Source organism: Lissotriton helveticus, chromosome 5_1 (assembly GCF_964261635.1).
Source record: "Lissotriton helveticus chromosome 5_1, aLisHel1.1, whole genome shotgun sequence".
In the NCBI taxonomy this organism is placed as follows: Eukaryota; Metazoa; Chordata; class Amphibia; order Caudata; family Salamandridae; genus Lissotriton; species Lissotriton helveticus.
Genome location: NC_136065.1, coordinates 1,161,732,577 through 1,161,752,345, shown reverse-complemented (window position 1 = coordinate 1,161,752,345; position 19,769 = coordinate 1,161,732,577). Strand labels below are relative to the sequence as shown.

At 43.0% G+C, this 19,769-nt stretch overlaps 1 protein-coding gene across 50 annotated transcripts in view; it reads right to left on the bottom strand.

The window, feature by feature from the left end:
- TCF7L2 (transcription factor 7 like 2) overlaps positions 1-19,769 on the bottom strand; it is a 358,366-nt gene that overhangs the window by 18,964 nt on the left and 319,633 nt on the right. For 18 of the 50 annotated variants that reach the window (XR_013594849.1, XM_078643821.1, XM_078643824.1 and 15 more), the window contains 3 exons: positions 18,761-18,847; positions 1,931-2,071; positions 779-962 (listed from right to left, as the gene is read on the bottom strand). Coding sequence is in view for 49 of the 50 variants with exons in the window: in XM_078643821.1 (XP_078499947.1) it covers positions 779-962; positions 1,931-2,071; positions 18,761-18,847 (412 nt within the window). In the remaining variant the exon portion in view is untranslated. The remainder of the gene's footprint in view (positions 1-778; positions 963-1,930; positions 2,072-18,760; positions 18,848-19,769) is intronic. The other 32 variants (XM_078643835.1, XM_078643834.1, XM_078643838.1 and 29 more) reach the window with 3 other exon arrangements.

The window sequence follows — 19,769 nt, the reverse complement described above, 5'->3', positions numbered from 1 at the left end:
GAGCCTGTTCCCACCAATCCTGGAGCTACTTTTTACAGTATGAGAGAAGCTCCAGGAATGGTTGGAGTTGTGTTCAACGAGTAGGAAGGTAGTCCTTCCTTTTCCTGCTCTTTGACAGCAAATATAGGTGCCTGCACTGGTTGTGCTCCGCAATTTAAGGCGAGTTGTATGTGTTCACCACCCACCATTTTTTATTTAGGCCAGCTGCCACTGCAACCATGCAAAAAGTGTTTCTTTACTTACAAAGAACAACTTTTTCTGTTGAAAAATAGAACTATTGCCTTCACTTTACATTTACTTATTTGAAAATTAAATCATTGGGCAAATTCTAACCAATGCCTGTTTCCATAGGCATATCCAACTTGGGGACAGTAAAAATTCAAGCACATCCGGAAACAGAGGAAAACATAAATGTCTATCAGGCGCTTGAATGTAAGGGACAGTCGGGTATCCCTGGGAAGGATGCAGTACTTGCGCACATAAAATGGGTTTATTCTGAAGATGGTGGAAAGGTGGAACACCCTGCTTACTTGTATATTTAGAAGTTAAGCAAAGCTTCAGACTTCACAGGTAGTAAGGGGTCATCCATTCCTTGCTTTTACACTATCCAAGAGTCCGATGAATGAGGAGACTGAATTCTTCAAGGGACCAAACTAACAGAGGCTTTCGGACAAGTTAACAGGTACATTGGAGGGCAGAGCTTACTCAAACACTGACAGAGTCAGGGCTGCCATCCCTCCTGGAACTGACCTTGCCCTAGTTTTCCAAAAGTACTTACCCTTCGGCCGAGGATTTGGTTGATGGCCGCACTTTCCTTTAGCGTGCACTCCGCCACCACCTTGGCCCTCATCTCCTTCATGTAGAGCATGAACGCATTGAGAGGCTTCTTTATATGTGGCTTTTTCTTCTCCTCCTCCTTTTTGGAATCCTGGTGTTTCCTGGATAAAAACATGAAATCAGAGCTAGAGGTTTTATTTATTTTATACTTTTCAGTTGTGTCCCCTCCACCCCCACCCTCCCTCCCCCCTGCTTAAGTCACCTTATTCAAATGCTGACAAAAACATAAATCTAAAGAAGGCAAACAGAGTACAAGTCTCATTGTGTTCATTACTCCATGAAATGAACTGAGTAGCGGATAGTGTGCGTTATATGCTATCACTGCATAGCAAGGCACGAGCAACATGATTCATCTGACTGACTCAGAGAAGGTGCAAACATTTATTGTTATTTTAATAAAAACTTTGTAATAGAAGTGCAAAACCACAAATTGCTGGAAACAGCTTTCTTCCAAAAGCTCACGACAGCGGTAGAGCAATAACAAGTCCAGGGAGAGAGAAACTTGGTTTGCCCCAAATCACAGTTTTCTGAAGAGCTTCAGCCAATTTCTTAATTACAAAGCTTCAGCCATTGAAACTGATTATGTAATGAAAGCTTCAAACAACTCAGCTTACATAATGTCAGCTGCCCGTCCTTATCTTGTAGATAACTGACAGTACCCCTTATTAGGGGCCCTAGTGTATCTGCTCAGAAGCCCTACCTTGGCGGGAAGAAATGATCTCACATTAATACCGCAAGATGCAGTCAACTGCAGTATAGCGAAAGCTGTCATTTGGTTTCCAGAACCAATTCTTAATAAGACAACTTGGGTGGAGTTTGTAACAAGTAGCAGGAGAGGGAGGTATTAAAATACAAAAACGCAGCGCATTATTTTAGTACACCGTGGAACTGAAAAGAACTGCAAACAATTGGTTTAGGCGCCTCAAGATGAAAAGTTTCAAAAAGGTCAAGGGATTTTAATGATGAAATTTACAGAAATTGAAACTAACTGCACTAAAATGTTTTTAAAAAATCACCAGCTTAAATATCAAGTACACTGTCTCACAAGTTCAATAACAAGTCAGCAAAAAATCCAAAGAAAGGAAATACTTACGAGCTGTGCATGGACCCCACGTCGCTTTGCGAAGACTCCTGTTTCACTTGTGGTGTGACTATGGCGGGATGAGGGATTCCGGTTGTGTGTAAACTATGATGTGGCGGCACCATGTGTGGAGGAAACCTAGAGGAGAGAAAACTGTGTAAATGGTCAGATTAAAACTAAATGAAGGGGAGGGTTTTATTTAAAGTGCACATTAAAAAGTCTGTGAAGGCTTCAACAATCAATTATTAATGATGTACGATTAATTCCTTTGACACCCGCATCATGGAAATGGCCCCTCAGCTTCAATTGAATAACTATACTTTTTACTCTAAACACTTCTAGTTAGCAAGAACAACAAGTTAATCTAAACAAAAACGAAGATATCATTACAACTGCCTGTACACAATTTTTACGCGAATATGAGTGTCACAAATACATTTCGCAAAAGTAAAATAAAACACAATTTAACAAATCGTAGGCATTTCCTTTTAGAATGATGATTCTGTGCTTCATGGGAAAATGTTTATTTTTTATACATTCGTGTACAATGAAAATTGCCTCTGTCACAAAAAGGATACACAAGTACACACATTTTAAAACTGTGTAATAAATAAGCAAAAAACACACACAAACAGATCAATGGTTAGTTTGCATCACAACCTGAAGTTGTTGACCAACTCGAATGAGACCTGGCGGCTTAAGGAACTACAGAAGAACTATTATCGTGGGTCCAAACGATCAAGTGGCTCACGGCAGGGGGAGGCGGAAGCAGCAGTGTTCCGCGTATACACACCTCAAATAACAGGTGCCCGTCCATTGGTTAAAAGAGCGAGTGGTTGGGAGTGCAATAAGATCTTCACCTTCATCAGCAATACTTTTTCAGGAAATTTACAGCGTAAATCAAGATTCTAGGAAGTCCACGGAGGTGGCACAGTATTATAAATTGTGGTTTCTGGTCCTGATGAGAACCCCCAAAATGGGTGGGGTTTGAAACGCGTAGACCATTTTGTTTTTCCACTATCAATCGGTTATATATTTTGATTAAGACTGTGGGTGCACTATTAATAACTGTTTTATTTAGAAAAACTGGGGTACACTTTTTAATATCCCAGCAGTACTTTGTTTGTTTAGTGGTTCGGCCTTTCTTCAAAAATTTAGATTGGCCCACTAGGACTGTGTGGTGTTTGTTAGTGTGGTGATTGTTTGGTTGGAGTTGGAATATTTGTGAGTGAGTGTATGAATAATTGAATGGGTTATGATTGGAAGTAACAGTATGTAGTATATATTTATTTATTTGTCTTGCATTCTTTGTATGTATATACCCCACATGTCTTTAAAAAAAAAGAAAAATATTTTTGAATATTGAAAATAAAAGCAATTAATAAGCATATTGGTGCTTGGTTTGGTTGTCCTTGCACTATTTATTCAGTTGGTAGAAATTGTTTCATCAGTATTGGCATTTTTGTTGTTTGTCAGTTTAGTGGACTCACCCTTACTGTTCAGAGTCAGGCCCCTTCTTGTTACATAACAATACTGGAATAACACTTGCTTGAACTTGAGTTTTGCCCCCATTGGAACGTCAAAGCATCGATCTGAAATAACTTCAAAAGCTTTTTGAATCTAGTGTCATGCTTCTCCATCGCTCACCTGGACACGAAGATGCCATCTTCAGAAATCGGTACCCAGTGAGCACCATATACTGTGACTGTCCTCAACTGGACCACTCGCATCATAAGGAAACAAACCGCCCCCAGCAGTAATGATTGCAGGTGACTAGATTAAATCTAGCCTGGCCACAGGCAGGGGTCAGATCACTGTTGCTAAAAACTCCTGCAGGTCACAGATGCATGATTGTCTGTGATGTGTGGGAATAGAAATCAATACACCACCGTACACTAATTTAGATTTCTTACGTCTACGCACAAGCAAATACCGCCATTAGGGTTCTTGGTGACTTCAACCACTTTGGGGACCTCTTTTCTGCACAGTCTCTTCATCTTCCAAGAAACCACTTCTCTGATTTTCTTGGTAATTTCCTCACCTTGTGCACAGTTGGCACAGCCTGCGGCCTGACAAACAACTTTGGTAAATACCCTCTAGGACAATCTTTATCATTCTCATTATTCTTCTAGACTCACTTATGAAAATTAAAAACAATTACTCGACTACGTGCCATCAATCAGAGATGCAGAAGAGGTGTGTCGCTATTGAGTGGTGACTTGCAGTTATTATGTCACCACACAATAGCACTGACACACTTCAGCATGGCTGCAAAACCTTTAATGCATCACCACTTCTTGACACAACAGCCAGGCTGCAATGGCCAGTACCAGCAGTTGTCAGCAGCACCACACAGCTTACAACAGACAGTACTGGCAATCCTCGGCAGGACTTTGATGTGTTTAGAGTCACAGTGGCACCCCTTCTCCACAGACCTTTTATGCATGTAAGAGACAGCTCCATCACTTCAGTATAGCGCTGCTGCACTTAGAGTAGACAGGGCCAATACTCTACCCGGCACAGAGGTGCTTTTAGGCACTCAGTATGCCTATGAATAAAGTAGGTATTTAGTAAAGGAACTGCCACTTCGCCCTTGCAACGATCTAACATACTGAAATGCTGCAAATTCTTACACTCTACAAGCCACAGTTCAACGTTTAAGAGAATACATTCCTTGTCGACAGCCCCTCTTACTCAAAACAGTGGTTGTTCGTAATATTTCCATGAAACATCACATAAAGGGCCCCCCACTTACATTTCACATTCACTCTGATCGAATGAGCGTCAAGATAACTTCCGCCAGTACCAGTTTAAAAGGGATAAACCTGTTCCGCGTGGGGGAAGGAAAGTAATATACTTTTTAGGAGAAAGTAGAGCAGAAGTAAATAATTCTCTGCCAAAGCTAACCCTGGTGAGGGGTTTGGCACTGGGCAGAGGACTGCAAGGAGGCACAGAAGGGATAGCTTCAGACCAACAAAGCCCAAAGCAGCTTCATGCCCAGGGTGGACAGACACTGGTCGCTGTATCAAATGCTGCAGAGGTCAGGAGGTGCGACACCGGAAGAGAGGTGACATGATGGCAGGGTAGACCATGCTTGGGACTTGTGGGAGGGCACTCTGGACAGTGCCGATGCTGTTGAAGTCAGATTGCAGTGGGATAAGAAGAGTGAAAGAATTAAGGATGTGAGTGAGTGATGTGAACATAAATTCAGAGTCGTTTTTGGAATGGTTGTGGGGGTCAGGGCACGCTTCTTTAGCAAGGGCAACATGGAGAACTGTTGGGAGGGGGTTGAGGTACTGCAAGATATTTGAAGATGAACATAGAGATAGGAGCAGAGAAACAGGAATAAGTCCTGTAGGGAAGGTTATTATTCCTGAATGTTGGAGAAAGAATCGAATTCCATATTACAACTTTATAACAATTTAAAGAAAAACAAGTCTGCAATTAACTTAGTACCATATTGTGAAGTTGTCATTTCTGTTATTAAAAAATTTACAGAGAGACAGCCACGTGGATGGTGTTCGTCTTTTAAGTAATTGACTCGTAGGAAGTCATTACCAATGTTTCTTTCTGAAGTAATACACTCACAGAAAGACACAAGAGGGCACGGTTTTATGTCACATGAAACAAGAAACACTGACCTACGAATGAACAGATAATCCAGATGTAGAGTGTTTGATCAAATAGAGTAAATCAAAGAGAGAATATGTAGAAACAACTGATAAAAGAGACTGCAAAGTAGTATGGTAAACTGCACTGCCACAGTCTAAAAGGGCATTTTCAATCAAAGGAGGCAATATTATGGTAAGTTTGAGATATCAGATGCACGTCTTAGGAACTATCCGGGTCTTTAGATAGAGGATAGAATAAACTGCATTACCGAGATTTGCAGGGGTTACAAAGGTGCTTAAAAGTGGAGGGCAACTGTATACTTAAAATGTCAGGGGAAGTCCGAAGAAGTTCAGATGTGGATGATTCAACTTAAAGTAAGCAGCGACACACCATCGGACTGGTGTAAGACAATTTACCATTCTTACTTGGATGGGCCTGTACCGTCTGGGCACTTAACTAAGGGCAAAGATCAAATGGGTATGATCTGCATACATACAGACGTGTGTGCCTTCCTGATGGAGTAGTTCCGCCATGGGAAGCATACGCATGTTGAACAGAAGGGGCGACAGGACGGAAGCCTATGAGACCCAATAACTGAGATTTTTGGCTTGGACCAAAAAGGATGTAGGGTCACTACTCAATGGGACTTCACTAAGGCGGATGTCAGCCAATTTAGAGTGACCCAAGAAGCCTTTTTTTTAATGTATTCTGAGCATCTGAAAGGGGCGGTACAAAAGCCAGGTACCAACACCTGCCGGATGCAAACAAGGATCCAATCTCCAGAAACACAATCAACTGGCTACAGAAATTCCATGTGTAAACTGAAATACCAGACATAGAATGAATGAACAGTGGAAGAAATACCAGACATACCGAGCCTGGGGTCCAATTACCAGGCATACAGGGACTAATCGCAGAACTTCCAGAAACAAAGAAGCGGTCAGGAAGCTGCATCATGCAAAATGTAAGTGTTCTTTCAAGAAACTATATCTATTTAAAAATATCTTGCCTTTGCATGATAAACCCTCTTTTGCAGGTGCGGATTTATACACTTGCGTGATCTGACCACCTCACCATATTCCAGGGGCAGACATTTTTAGAATGTACCATTTAATTTCTCTCTAGGCCAGAATTTCACAAATTGCAGTAAACACCTTCGAAATTCCAAGCAGCTCATTAGATGCTCCTGCCAGCTCACATGGCTCCGAGACAAGATATAATGATGAGCCTGAACTTGTTAAGGACAACTAATTTTCTTACTTCCCCACCCCCATTTCCTATTTTTGTTGCCTGCTGTCTTGGGGGCTTCTCCTCAGCCCGGGCTCCCTCCTGCTCCACTGCTGACACATTTCTGTGAGGCTTGGATGCCTCCTGCCCGCCTCGATTTTATTCATGCCCAAGCAGTGGGATGCAGTTCTTTTTTACCGCCACCGCCCTACTTTGAGCCACATTAGGCCTGTCATTATTCTCCCCAATTCCCCCCCTCGCACTTGTAACTTTTCATCTCTTCCTGCAGCCTCGTTTTCGGCGCGCGCGTGTGCGCGCGTCTGCGCCACAGTGCCCCCACTCTATGGTTTATACATGATCCCGCTTCCCTTTGATGCTGGCGGATTTCAGAGCGCAGCCATGGTCGGGGCGAGTGCCTGCTACCAATTTAGCAGGCTGAGGGCCCCCAAGCTCAGACGTCTTCCTTCCAAAAGGGGGGTCGCGTGGGGGCACAGGCGAGTGTCAGCGAGTGCTGTTTAATTGCCAATCTAGGCTTCCGCGTGGTGTTTAAAGTATAATGACCCATCACTTAATTCTGAGAAGCCCTGGCCCGGCTGCTGGATGCAATGAATATCAAAGGGTGCCCGGGAAGGGGGCGAGGAGCCGGCGTTTCCTCGAACTGTCATCAGAATAATGGACCCGCGCTTCTGTCATCCCCCTACAACAATGATGCGTTTAATTTTCTGTGTACGATCTTAAACTAGCCCGCCTTCCCCAGGTCTGACAGAGCGACACAGCCACCCTTGCCCAACATTCACCCGACCTGCCATAACCTGACCTTGCACTTTTTTTGGGGGGTGGGGGGCGTCATTATTTTCCGCGCCGCAGGGATTTGCTTCCTCCCGGGGCCCTTGGGGGGAGGCAGGTCACTATGGGATTTGTGTAACATGATTAGGTTCATCCACTCGTAGCCCAAACAGTCATATCACTGACAGCCGCAGTCACGGCAGGGAACATCCAGAGCAACACAATGCAGCGAGGAGAATTGATTTAATGATTAGTTCTTGATATAGAGGGCTCGTGTTTAACTTATTTTTTTTCTTATTAGCTCGATTTAATTATTTAAAACACTAATGACTGAAAAAAAGTTATCAGCATCCAATGCTTTAAATTTTGGCTTGTAAAGGGCAAACTCATAAGAGTTTCTTTATATCTGAAACCGGGGTTACTGAGCAACAGATGTATTTATTAATTTTCTTATTCGATCATTATTCATTTTTCCTTTTCTTATTCCTTTAGCTGAACATGTTAGACTGCCGTTTGAAAAACATGTTTAAAGCAGAATGTAGATAAACCTCCATTGCCAATGTTAACTTCTGAAGAATATGAGCAATAGTGTCAATCCGAGCTACTGGAATTATGTGGCAGAGGACGATCAAATTATGTGGCAAGAAAAGGCAAATCATGCAACCTAAGGCAACACATTTTGCGACAGTATTACTTCCTAATTTTGTCGTTTTTTGCACATGTGAACACGGTCTGGGCAAAGGTGTCACCTCATTGTTATCAGTTTAACATCCTTATGCAGTAATAATCCGCTGAAAAATGACCAGTAAACCTTTGCATAAGGCCGTCTGCTGCAAACGAACACATGACGCTTGCCATTTTAGTAACTTTTTCTCTGTTTGTACAAATAGGTGTCGGGAATACATGACGACCATATTATAGTTACAACCCACAAACAAATTAGTCTTTTCCACCAGATAACACCACCCCCACCAAACCACAACTTCCGCCACATACAAGATCAAATTTCCCTGACTAGATAAGACTACTGGCCCACTACAAGATACATCACCTTGACTACACTATGCATCTTCAGCTTATATTCTCCCATTGAGTCCATAATCTCTCACAAGGTCACAACATCACTCTTACTTCTATGTAACCCACACTGGCTCGCTAGCAATCCACAGCTCATAATCTCTTGCATGCATAAATGATGGTCAGCACCATTTTTTGAAGCTTGTACCAAATACTTTTATAGCTGCAGACAAACACAGTTATAAATTTGGTGTTTAAAACTGCACGCTGGAAGTCATGCTCCCACCTCTATCAGAAATCACAGGTCAAATTCCGTTACAACCAAGTGGCTTTGTTAACAAGGGCTTAATGCTGTTTCATAGACCACACTATGCATCACCCGCCTAGTTTCACTCCTTTTAAGTTAACTACTTGGACGCCTCCTGAGGATGCAATTCCTAGCCAAATGTGGACCATCACTCCCATCCTAGAACTCACAAACTCCTGGAAAGCTCACTTCCTAAAGCATAAAAACTGGGCTTCCGCTTATCATCCCCACATGCCCCTAGTTTGTTAGAGTCACTCCACACCCACACACACACACCTGTAAATATGTATATAATAACAATGTTTCAAACCTGATGGGCAGAATTAAAAGTTTTAGTGACTGAGCACATGACTCCTGTTTCTACACCATGAGTCACCATCCCACTGTCAGGTTGTTTTGAATGCAGTCAACCGATCTATACAACCCATTGAACCATGAGTAGGCCCAACCACTGCTCCTTAATACTTGCTCAACTTTGTGGTAGGCACTGCACATTTGCACCACAAGATTTTGATGCAATAAGATTGATTAGTCCTTAATTTTTACTAGAAGCATGTTGGGTCAGTGATCTATGTAATCTTCTGCACCAATCTCCACTCTTAACTTTATTCTCTTTTGCAGAGGCTGCTGCTGCTGAGACCGTTGGACAGGTGACATGCAGCAGCACCTAGGGTCCAACCAGAGGACAGGTGACTTGTAGCAACACCTAGGGCCCAACCAGAGGACAGGTGACATGTAGCAACACCTATGGCGCAACCAGAGGCCAGGGGACATGTAGCAACACCTACGGCCCAACCAGAGGCCAGGGGACATGTAGCAACACCTAGGGCCCAAACAGATGCCAGGTGACATTTAGCTGCACCTAGGGCCCAACCAGACAGAAAGGCGGCATACTGACGTTCAAGCACACTGGAGCGGGAGCACTGTTAGACCTAGGTAGGTGATGTAATGTAAAAGCGTACTTATATAGCGCTACTATCACTCCAAGGAGCATCTTGGCGCTGATGATAGCATCTTGGTGATGATAGTGTACTCTAAACTAGGGGAAATGAGAGGAAAGCCCTCCAATCAACTATTCACTGAAGGCAGAACTAAGGTATGAAATGTTCCTTCTGAAAGTACCCATGTGTGCCAATGGCCCCTGTATCTATAACATAAGAGAGTTTACAAGCTCCCACCTAAATCCATCTCATTTTGGTCTTGAGGGATAACAACAGGAGGGGAAAGACTACATTGTAACCTCCACTGATACCGGCCAATTCCGAAAATCCTGATGATTTACGTACAGAGATCATTTCCTAGTCGCTTCAAGTCCTTTTCCAATTCCATCCAGTTGTCTGTCCCATGATGCATTCTACCTCCTACCCCACCTCCCTCTTTCCAGCTGCTTAGACTAGCCACAACACTAGTGGCTTTTAAATCATGAGGAGGAGCATGACATAGAATTAGCAGGCATAGCACATCAATCACAGAACTTCATTTTATGATCCATTTTCAGCATCACCAGCAAAGAGAGTGAAGGCACACTCCCCTTCTGGTCATAAGTATATATAAGGCCCAGCTTCCACCCCGAGACAACACTAACATTACTTCTGTTACCAGCCTTCTATATTGCTCTTTCAGCCACCAGAGAAAAATGGCACTCGGGACGATAATTCGGAGTGCATGGATCAGGTGAGCAGCTATGTGTGCTCCACATCACTGGAGCACTGCTTCATATTTAAAAAACAAAAAAAATATATATTGAAATATCATCTGATATACTGCAATCAATAAATAAATTGCATTATACACTAAACTGTTTGGAGGTTGTTGTACTTTATAATTGTTGTAATTTTTCTCACACTGAATATTATAGAGTCCCAATTAAAAACATACAGAACCTATTTTCTATTACTTTTCCTTTTTTTTTTAAAAAAAAAAAGGAGCTTATACAGGACCACTGGCCCGACTGGACCACTGTTTACAAAACATACTTTAAATACCCCAGGTTCTCTAATTGTGGGGTTCCCTTGTTTTGAAAAATATACCACATCAAAACACATCATGCAAGCCACTCTTGGCTTCACCAGAAATAAATAACTATTTGGACATGTCCACTGAACAAGGAACACTGAAATCCATTGTATTCATCAAAAAATAGAGAAGCTTAAGAAAAACTGCCCAAGCAAAGTGTGCTAGGGACACATTTAAAACGTCTTGCTCAAAATGCATTAGTAGTAGTTACTTCTACCCAAGTAAGTATCTATTCGAGGTAACGGGACACAATACTTGCATTACCATTCGGTGCCAATGATCAAGAAGGAAATGTTAGGGTTGGTGGACAACTGGATCTGAACTTCAGAGAGAAACTTCGAGATTGTGGAAGGAATGCGGCATGCACACTCTAGCAGAGCCCCAAGTGGTGGCATTTCACATACTTTGGGTAAACAGATGACCTTTTTGCAGAGATACCCAAAGTCCAGCAACGGGCAGCTGGTTCCATCCCCACCCGCCACCAAGGCCTCCCTGTTACCCACACGTCATCACCAGACTGCATGGCAGCAACGAGAGACTTTGGTACCCTGGTCAAGAAACAAGAAGCAGCCATAAAGGCACGTTTTCTCTGGTAATGCCGTCTAACACTCCATTGCAGCCACAAATCAATGATGTCTCGATCTCACAATAATGCATGCAGCGATGCTGTGATGGAAGATGCAGCTGTTCTTTCGGATTGGTCATCCCCTCACGGTCGCCGCTGTCCTTTCGGTGATGAGGGTCGGAGAGCCGGCCCTTCAGGCCTGCTGGCCCCCCCTTCCCCTCTGACAGCCAGAGTTTAACTGCAGCGCCGGAGGTGCGCGCCAAGTAACGGAGGCAGCCTGCGCCCTGTAATGGATGCTAATTCAATTAACCTGCCACAGAGCTGCTTGAGCCCATCAAGAAAACCGAACTCGCCACGGAGTTAATGAACTACACTGAAAAGTCGATGAGCGGCAAATAAAGGCGCCATTAACAGGAGCGATCAATGGAATGGGCGTAGCACGACCGACTGGCGTACTGTCTGAATGAAAGTTTAGAGATACCTCAGCAGGTTAGGGCACGAGCTGCAGCAACAGAATCACCTCCATGATGCAGGCGCAAATCCCTCCTAGGCTGATTTAGTCTCAATTTCAGGACGAGAGGTTTACCACCAAGTTTGATTAAGTGACAATGAGTAGATGAACGTGACATGAGCAGATTGTAAAATTAAAAAAACTAGATTCCAGGGGCGTAGATTCCATTGATGCAGCAGGAACAGTGGCACCGGGGCCCAGAGGTCCGAGGAGCATACTGAACCCTGATTATTTCTGTATTTTACAGTGCAAACTGCAGCCAGGGGGCTCATATCCTTCCTTGCACTAAAACCACTGGCTGCACCACTGATAGATTCTCCAGAAATTAAGACACAATCAGAAATGCTCCTCAATATTAGACCATCATATATTAATGTATGCCCTCTGTGTTTAATGGCCTGTTCAGCTTTGCGCTCGCAAGGTGGGCCCCGACAGGATGAGTGTACCGGCACCATACCCTCTTGAATTAAGTAGCTCTTCCCTGGAAGCATCAGAAAATAGAGACTGAAGAAATACTCGCTCAGCTCCCCAATACACGGCCCCGGGCGGCGAGGCAGCGCCTTACAGTATTTCTACACTATTTTGGAGAAGTTTTGTTGGCCGTTCTTACCCTACAGTTATCATGTTTGGAACTCTGTAAATATATCTAGAGGGGCATCAAATCTATGCTAAGGCGGGGTTACCTGCAAGAGGATGGCACAGGCGCTGCGCCCCTTGATTTGTTCAGCGTTTAAGGAAGAGCGGTCACATGCAGTGGTCACATGGGGTACAAGTTGCGGGATCCGTTTGCGGGCAGGGGGCCATGGTCACTGGTAATTTGTGGGAAGTAGTAGTGACAGCAACTGAATACTTTGGGGCGGAGATTATGGTGGCAGTGTGGGGGGTGGAGTCATGTGCACCACTCACATGTGGCAGGAGGTCTCAGCACATAAGTCACTAGTCAGGGGTGGAGGTTGCAACCCAATGGCAACTTGTGGGGCTGCGGGGGCAATGAAGAAGTGATGGTGTACTAATGACTTGAGGGGGTAAAAGGTCATGTAAACATGTGGGAGTGGAGGGCAGAAGGGCCGGACTGACCATTATTCCATCGGGCATTTCCAAGGTGGACTGGAGCCACTAGAGGCCAGTTCCTACTCTGCCACTCCCCCCTCCCCCACCAAAGTTAATTCCAGCGGATGCTTTAGGAGACAAGAGAGGAAAGAGATGAGAGAGAAGGAGCAAAAGTTACAAATGAGAAAGGAGGAAGGATCAGGGCTGGTTTGAAACAAATTTCCAGGGCTGCTTTTGGCTCCCAGTGCAGCCTTGTTGGAGGGAGCTGTACGCTGGAAGTCACACTGCACCAGTCTTCTGATTGCAGTGGATCTCAAGGTGCGCCGCCTAAGAGGTGAAAGAAGCGGAAAGGCGCAGCGCAACAGTTACTTGTAGAGATGAGAGTTCACGGTTCACTGTTTGAATGAGACCAGTCTGCCCAACGCGTTTATCTGACTGAGGGCACTACCTTCCTGTCACTTGTGCGGAGAGCAGATCATTGTGCACAGCCTGCTCTGGACCGACCACCAGCAGAACGACCGTTAGGCTAAGAGCTACTGCTGAGCATGGGATCAATGTAGCTCAAGGTTACTAGTGAGAAACTGAAGACATTTTTTACGCCAGCGGATTCCTCTGGGTGTGTGCCCATGTAAGTAAAACTCAACCACAGTGGCCCAGTCAATAATCTGAGTGGGTAAGGATCATGTGGCTGCCAAGCTTGCATTTACTGATTATTAACCATGGCACCAACTTTGACAAGAGATCCCTCAATGAGATTTTACGGACTGTCTAACTGAGCAACTTCCCTCCTCTACATTTTTAAAAATGGCTTGCAATGTTCATGCAATATATTGCCAGTGAGGAGGTGTATTCCACAGCAGTAAATACAAAATGTTGCACAAAATCTCAGAAGACAAACACCCAAATAGAAAACTCCTGTTCCCCCACCTCGATTCCCTATGAAAGCTGCCCTCACACCATATTTATCCTGCAGACACCATGAGCTAGAAATGTCTATTGTCTAATTGTAATTAGCTTAGTGCTGTCAGCACACACCGTCAACTTTTTCTTACGTTGTAGCTGCGAAGGTAGACATTCCGTGTTACCTCTTTTAATGAGGTTTATTTCCCTGCACAAACTATTCCCAACAGAGTTGTGATTTTAAAAGTTTAACCCATTGCACAGTGTATGTCACACCAAAACATCAACAGCAACTCCAAGGCGTTCCATTAAGAGCAGTGGCCTCAACATAGAAGCGATACCCAAGGTGCACCGAGGTGACTGGCCCATCAAGACGACAAACTGGTTTCTTTGAAGGACCCACCAACCCTTCGATTGACCTGCTCTAGTCCATCTTAACTATTAGAGGCTATGATCCATCAGAAAGCTTGGGATCTAATAACAGGTCAGGAGTCTCCACTGATGCAAAGTCTCCTCTGATGGTGAAGCTAAATAAAGAGGTAGCACACGCCTGTTAAAACAGGAAAAACCACAAACAAAACCAGTAGAAGTGTATTCAAGTGACTTGCTAGTATGTAATATAGAAAGCCAGACAACACACTGCGTAGGGTCTCAGTAGCAGCACAAAAATACCTAGTTAACTATTGTATGGTTCTGACAGGTTTCTTCATCCGGTAGAAATAACAAGCAGCAACCACGACCTTGAGCAAGAAATTACAAATGGCAACCACAACACAAAGTCGCATACTCATAAAATTGGATGTGCTTATGAGGCATACACACTAAACTAATCAATAGAAGGATGAGAAAAGTACCTAAGTATGCCTGATAAGAAAAGTCTCTCCATGTACCTGAAGCCTGTACCATCTTTAAAACCAACTGCATCATTACAAAGCCATCATGGCCGGCATTCCTGCTTATCTGGCAAACAAGCTTACCATCTCTGATTGAGTGTGTCACACCCACAGACAGGATACTATCAGACTGCAGACTAAGAAGTGTAAAAAAGAAAAAGACAAGACAGCAAGCCTTTTCCATCTATGCATCCAGGATATGGAATAACAGCCCTGTATCCATTAGGACCTCCATAACGCTGCTCTGATTTAGGAAAGAGTTGAAGACTCACTTCCCTAAAGAACACTACCACAAAATGCATTAAACCATCGACAACCTATCTTCCTCTCCGACTACTCTTTGACTATATTCTTGTCTTTGACTATGTTCAGTGATTTGTTGTCTTTGGCTAGGTTAGAGCTATAGAAATACTACATGTACATAAATACTAACCAATGAACCTGGTTTGGGACCACCGTACAATAGCAGTTATTCAACAAACATCATGTCCCACTACTTGAACCCACAAACATTTCACCACAACTGTTATCCGTTCAAAAACATAGGCAGACCAATGTTTTTTTCCACCACAACCGTTGTCAATTCACAAACCTAGGCAGACCAAGTGGTGCATTTAATGGATAGGACACCTGTCCCATGTTCCTGGTGCTTAAAATAAGCGCTGATGATAAGTTAGAACCATCTTTCACAGACATGCAAAAATAAAGAATTATTCAATAAAGTAATATCGTAATGCATAAGCACACATTGTAGAGCTCCAGCTTAAACTCTTTTAAGATTAACGGCATTAAGATGTCTCAATCAAAGAATTCCTTTATAAACATCGACAAGCCACCGTTTCGTCGAGAGTTTTCTAAGAATTTCAATAGCAGGTAGCCATTGAGAACCAAACCCACTGGCTACCGAACTGACGTCAATGGATCCTACAATGTTCTTAACTTCAAGCAAAACTTTAAAAGCCATCCTTTCACACGCTTCAGAGACCTTGTTCACCTTATGATAAGCAGCACCAAAGACGTGAAACCTGTTCTTCCAATAGCCATTGAAAAAGAACTTTCATACTAGGACCCTTGTTACAATTTTCACCAAAAGCAAGTTTGAACTTAAACACTGGAATTCATCTGATCTGCAAGAAATCTATTCTACCACTTGGTGAAAATCATGCTATAGTTTGCAGCTAGTCCCTTCACTCGAAACAGCAGGAGTAGCAACTATCTGGAGCTGATTTTGAGACTTCCCTGTGTAGATTTTCAAAACTATAGGTTTGAAAAATGGAAGTAAAGGTTTTCACAAACATACGCTTTTGAAACAACTCCAGGAATCCTGAGATTATTTTTACATGCATTTCAAAAGTTGGATAGAATATTCATCTACTTCTGACATCGTGAAGAAGGCCAGTCAGCTTTCTAATGGGCTAGTTTTCAGGCTGTCATTTTATCACAAAGTGATTTGTGAGTGGCTAAAGGAATCACCTAAGGTGGGTGCTGCCTTCTAAAACGAGCACTGGCTAAGCCAACATTTTGCGCACTAGCTATCGACTATTGGGTTTGCTAAAGCTTGATTAGTTTGGGACCGCTTTTTAAAAAACTATTGTCACACAATAATATTCAGAGATAGCCATCTGTGCACGCAAACATATGCACACAAATAAAGCACTCTTAAAATGTTTCAGCAATAAAGTTTTCCAAAACCATCTAAAGAATAATTAAATATGAGTGTGATTCACAGATGAATATACGTGAGAGGCTCGAAAGCCCTGTTGAAGAAGCTGCAGGACCCTCACTAAAGGAAAAGAAAATGTAAACATTGGATCAGTAGTCCCAAACTATGAAGGAGATTACTTTTTCTGTGGGTGTGCACATAGTACAGTTAAGAGAGTGCAGCAACTTCCAATCAGGTACGTCAATGGCTGAAGTGGGATGCCCTCTGCTACATGCTGTATGTTGTGGTGCTTGGTAGTAAAATGTGAATGACACTACAAGAGTGCTGGCTGAAAGCCCGGGATGGTACACCTTTTCATCTACCGGGTATCATTGCCATTGTAACTGTTCATCTTGTGCACTACAGAGGTATGTGCCTTCTCTAGAAAAGAGGAGCGCGCTAGGGCCATACATCTGAGCTGAGAATACAGCAGACACACCTAGAAAGTGGCTTGTAAAATGAGTTGGTGGAATCTTATTTATAACCTACTATATTTAAATATACTCACCAGATAGCTATAAGAATGAACACATCTAGGAACGTAGAACTCACGCTAGATGCAAATGAGAGGCTCTGCTCACATAGTAAACAAGAATCTCAACGAGAAGCCTTTACTTGACCCTTCGCATCACACAACACAGCACCCAAACGGGAGACAATACACTAACTTCACTTTTATAAGACACCTGTGCATCAAAGACTCAAAATGACATTAAAGATATTAGGATTTCAAAGGACAGGTAAAGACTGGGCACGATTCAACCATTGCATCATCAGAGGAGTCATTCCGAGAAACATAGGAGTAGCAGCAGGTGGGCCTCTATTCCTGCTGCAACCTCTGTGGACTACTTTGTGATTTCATCCATCTGGCTAAAAATAAGTTATATATAGATAGATAGATAGATATATAGATATTGCAAGCTTTAGATTTTGCATTTGCCTGCTCCCGTTCATACGCCATTGTTTATTCACATAATGCAGCCTTGAGTTTGCAATAAAGATTGGCTAAAAATGTACAAATGCCTGTGGTGTAGTTTACGTGTCATTTAAAGCTTTTTCTTTACATGTATAGGGCTGCTGAAGGTGATATGCTATAATTTCCACTACAACAATTACTAAAAAAATAAAAATACAAAATGACGCTTTAGCAGCCATTTACACCATGTTGCCGAATGTACTGCCTGCAGTGGACACCATGCACTAGCCTATTTCTCAGCCTATACTTCACTCAATATATCTTCTAGCCCAACCTTCTGACTCCTCTCAAACTTCTTTCTTCTACTCCTTCTAATGCACTACCCTATCTCTCATCCTATAGATCTATCAATATATCCTCTACATCCACTCTCTCATTTATCCCAAACCCCATACCACTATGATCTCCAAAATAACCTTTTCTAGACTCTCTCCTGCTCTACCCCTCCTTGCATCATCTGACACCTCTTTTTACTACACCGATCCCCTAAAACAAACATTTCTAAACTCTCCCCTCTGACTCCTTCCCCCCAAAACTCCTTTTTACTCATCCAAAAGCCTCTTCCTACTGCTAAGACTTAAAAAAAAATCCTTCACTCTTTTATCCCTCCACTATCCTTTTTCAATCAAAATTAACAGACTAACATGTTTCACTTCTCAAATTCCATATTCAACTATACTAATATACTGCCCAAATAACTGAATAACATATCTACTACTCAAATTACTCATATTTATACTATACTAATTTTCAACACTAATCCTTTATGGGTTCCGGAGTGGCGTGCTACTCGCCAGAAAAGCGCTTCAACGCCCATCAGGGGTAACAAGTGCTATATGAATGCAAATCTTTCTTCCCCTTTTATCCATCCGCTATCCTTCTCACTCCAAGTAACAGACTAATATCCACCACTGAAATTACCTCATATTTCACCATATTAATTCACCACTTATCCTCTATAGGCTCCCTGAATAGCATGCGTCAACAAGCGAGCGATAAATAAATACAAACCTTTGTCCTACTCTATCCTTCTGCTATCATTCCAAATCCAAATAACTGATTAACCTATCCACCACTTAAAATGTACTTGCATATTTCACTATACTAATTCAACACTAATCCTCTGTGGGTCCCGGAGTAGCGTGCTACCCGCCGAAAAAGCGCTTCAACGCCTCGTCAGGGGTAGTAAGCGCTATATAAATGCAATTACAATACAATACATAGGGTTTCCAAGCAATGAAAGTTACTACCCACTTGACTATGCTGTGGCACAGACTCACCTTGACATGGAAGCATTGACAGTAAGCGCTGTGGGGTAGGGATGCCGGAAGCCCCCTGTTGTGATTGGGTAAACTGGCTGACCTTGCCTGCAAAGAAGGAAAGAGAAGAGTCACAAAGGGGAAAACTGAGTCAGAAAGGAGGGAGGGGAAATGATTTTTTTTTCAAAGACACACTTTCCATGCAAGCTTTATTTCCATTTGATCAAGACAAAAATCTTGGGGATTGCATTGCTACGATCAAAGCAGAGGGAAGAGAACAATTTGAATGCCACAAATCTGATCGGAATGGCTATTTAAATCTTATAACCTCGGCTACTGCCAGTGGAGACCCTCCTTCCCAAGCTGGAACGAGGTGTTTTGTTGTGATAATTAAAAGCGAAGACTTGCTTGCTTTAATGGAGCCATCACACTAATTGAGGGCTACAGATCCAACGGAAAACAATAATGAATGTAAATTTATACCAAAATAAAGTGCAGTGAATCAAAGGGGTTCGACTGCGCTTTGGGCCTCTTTCGGTATTTAGATCTCAGTGAGAAAACATTAAATTAACAGAGCTTAATTTGTAGCCTTTTGTCAGACTAACCAGCATTGACATGAGTTACCGGGGGAGAGTCCCCAAGAAGTATTGCTGGTAACCTGACGACCATCAACGTTCATTACAGTAATCAGAAAGTACAGCCGCATGCAAAGCAGCGTCCCAGGGAAGGGCGCGTGGCTTTGATGGAGGGCTGTCGGGAACGGCCATCATATTCCTTATTCCCATGTCTTCCATAAAATGCTGGAGAGCGATATCATGCCTCAGAGACAGGCAGTTTTAACAGGAACGTGCTCCGACACAAAGTCGGGTGGAATGAACAAAAAAACTTTGGCGTACTGGCTTATGACTAATGGATTCGGATGAATGTTTACAGTCTCATTTGTCTTCTGGAGGCAATACATGAACCATATACATTCAATTTTATGAAGGGTTATCCTTGTGGCTCTCTAAGAACTTCACAGGTATGGAAA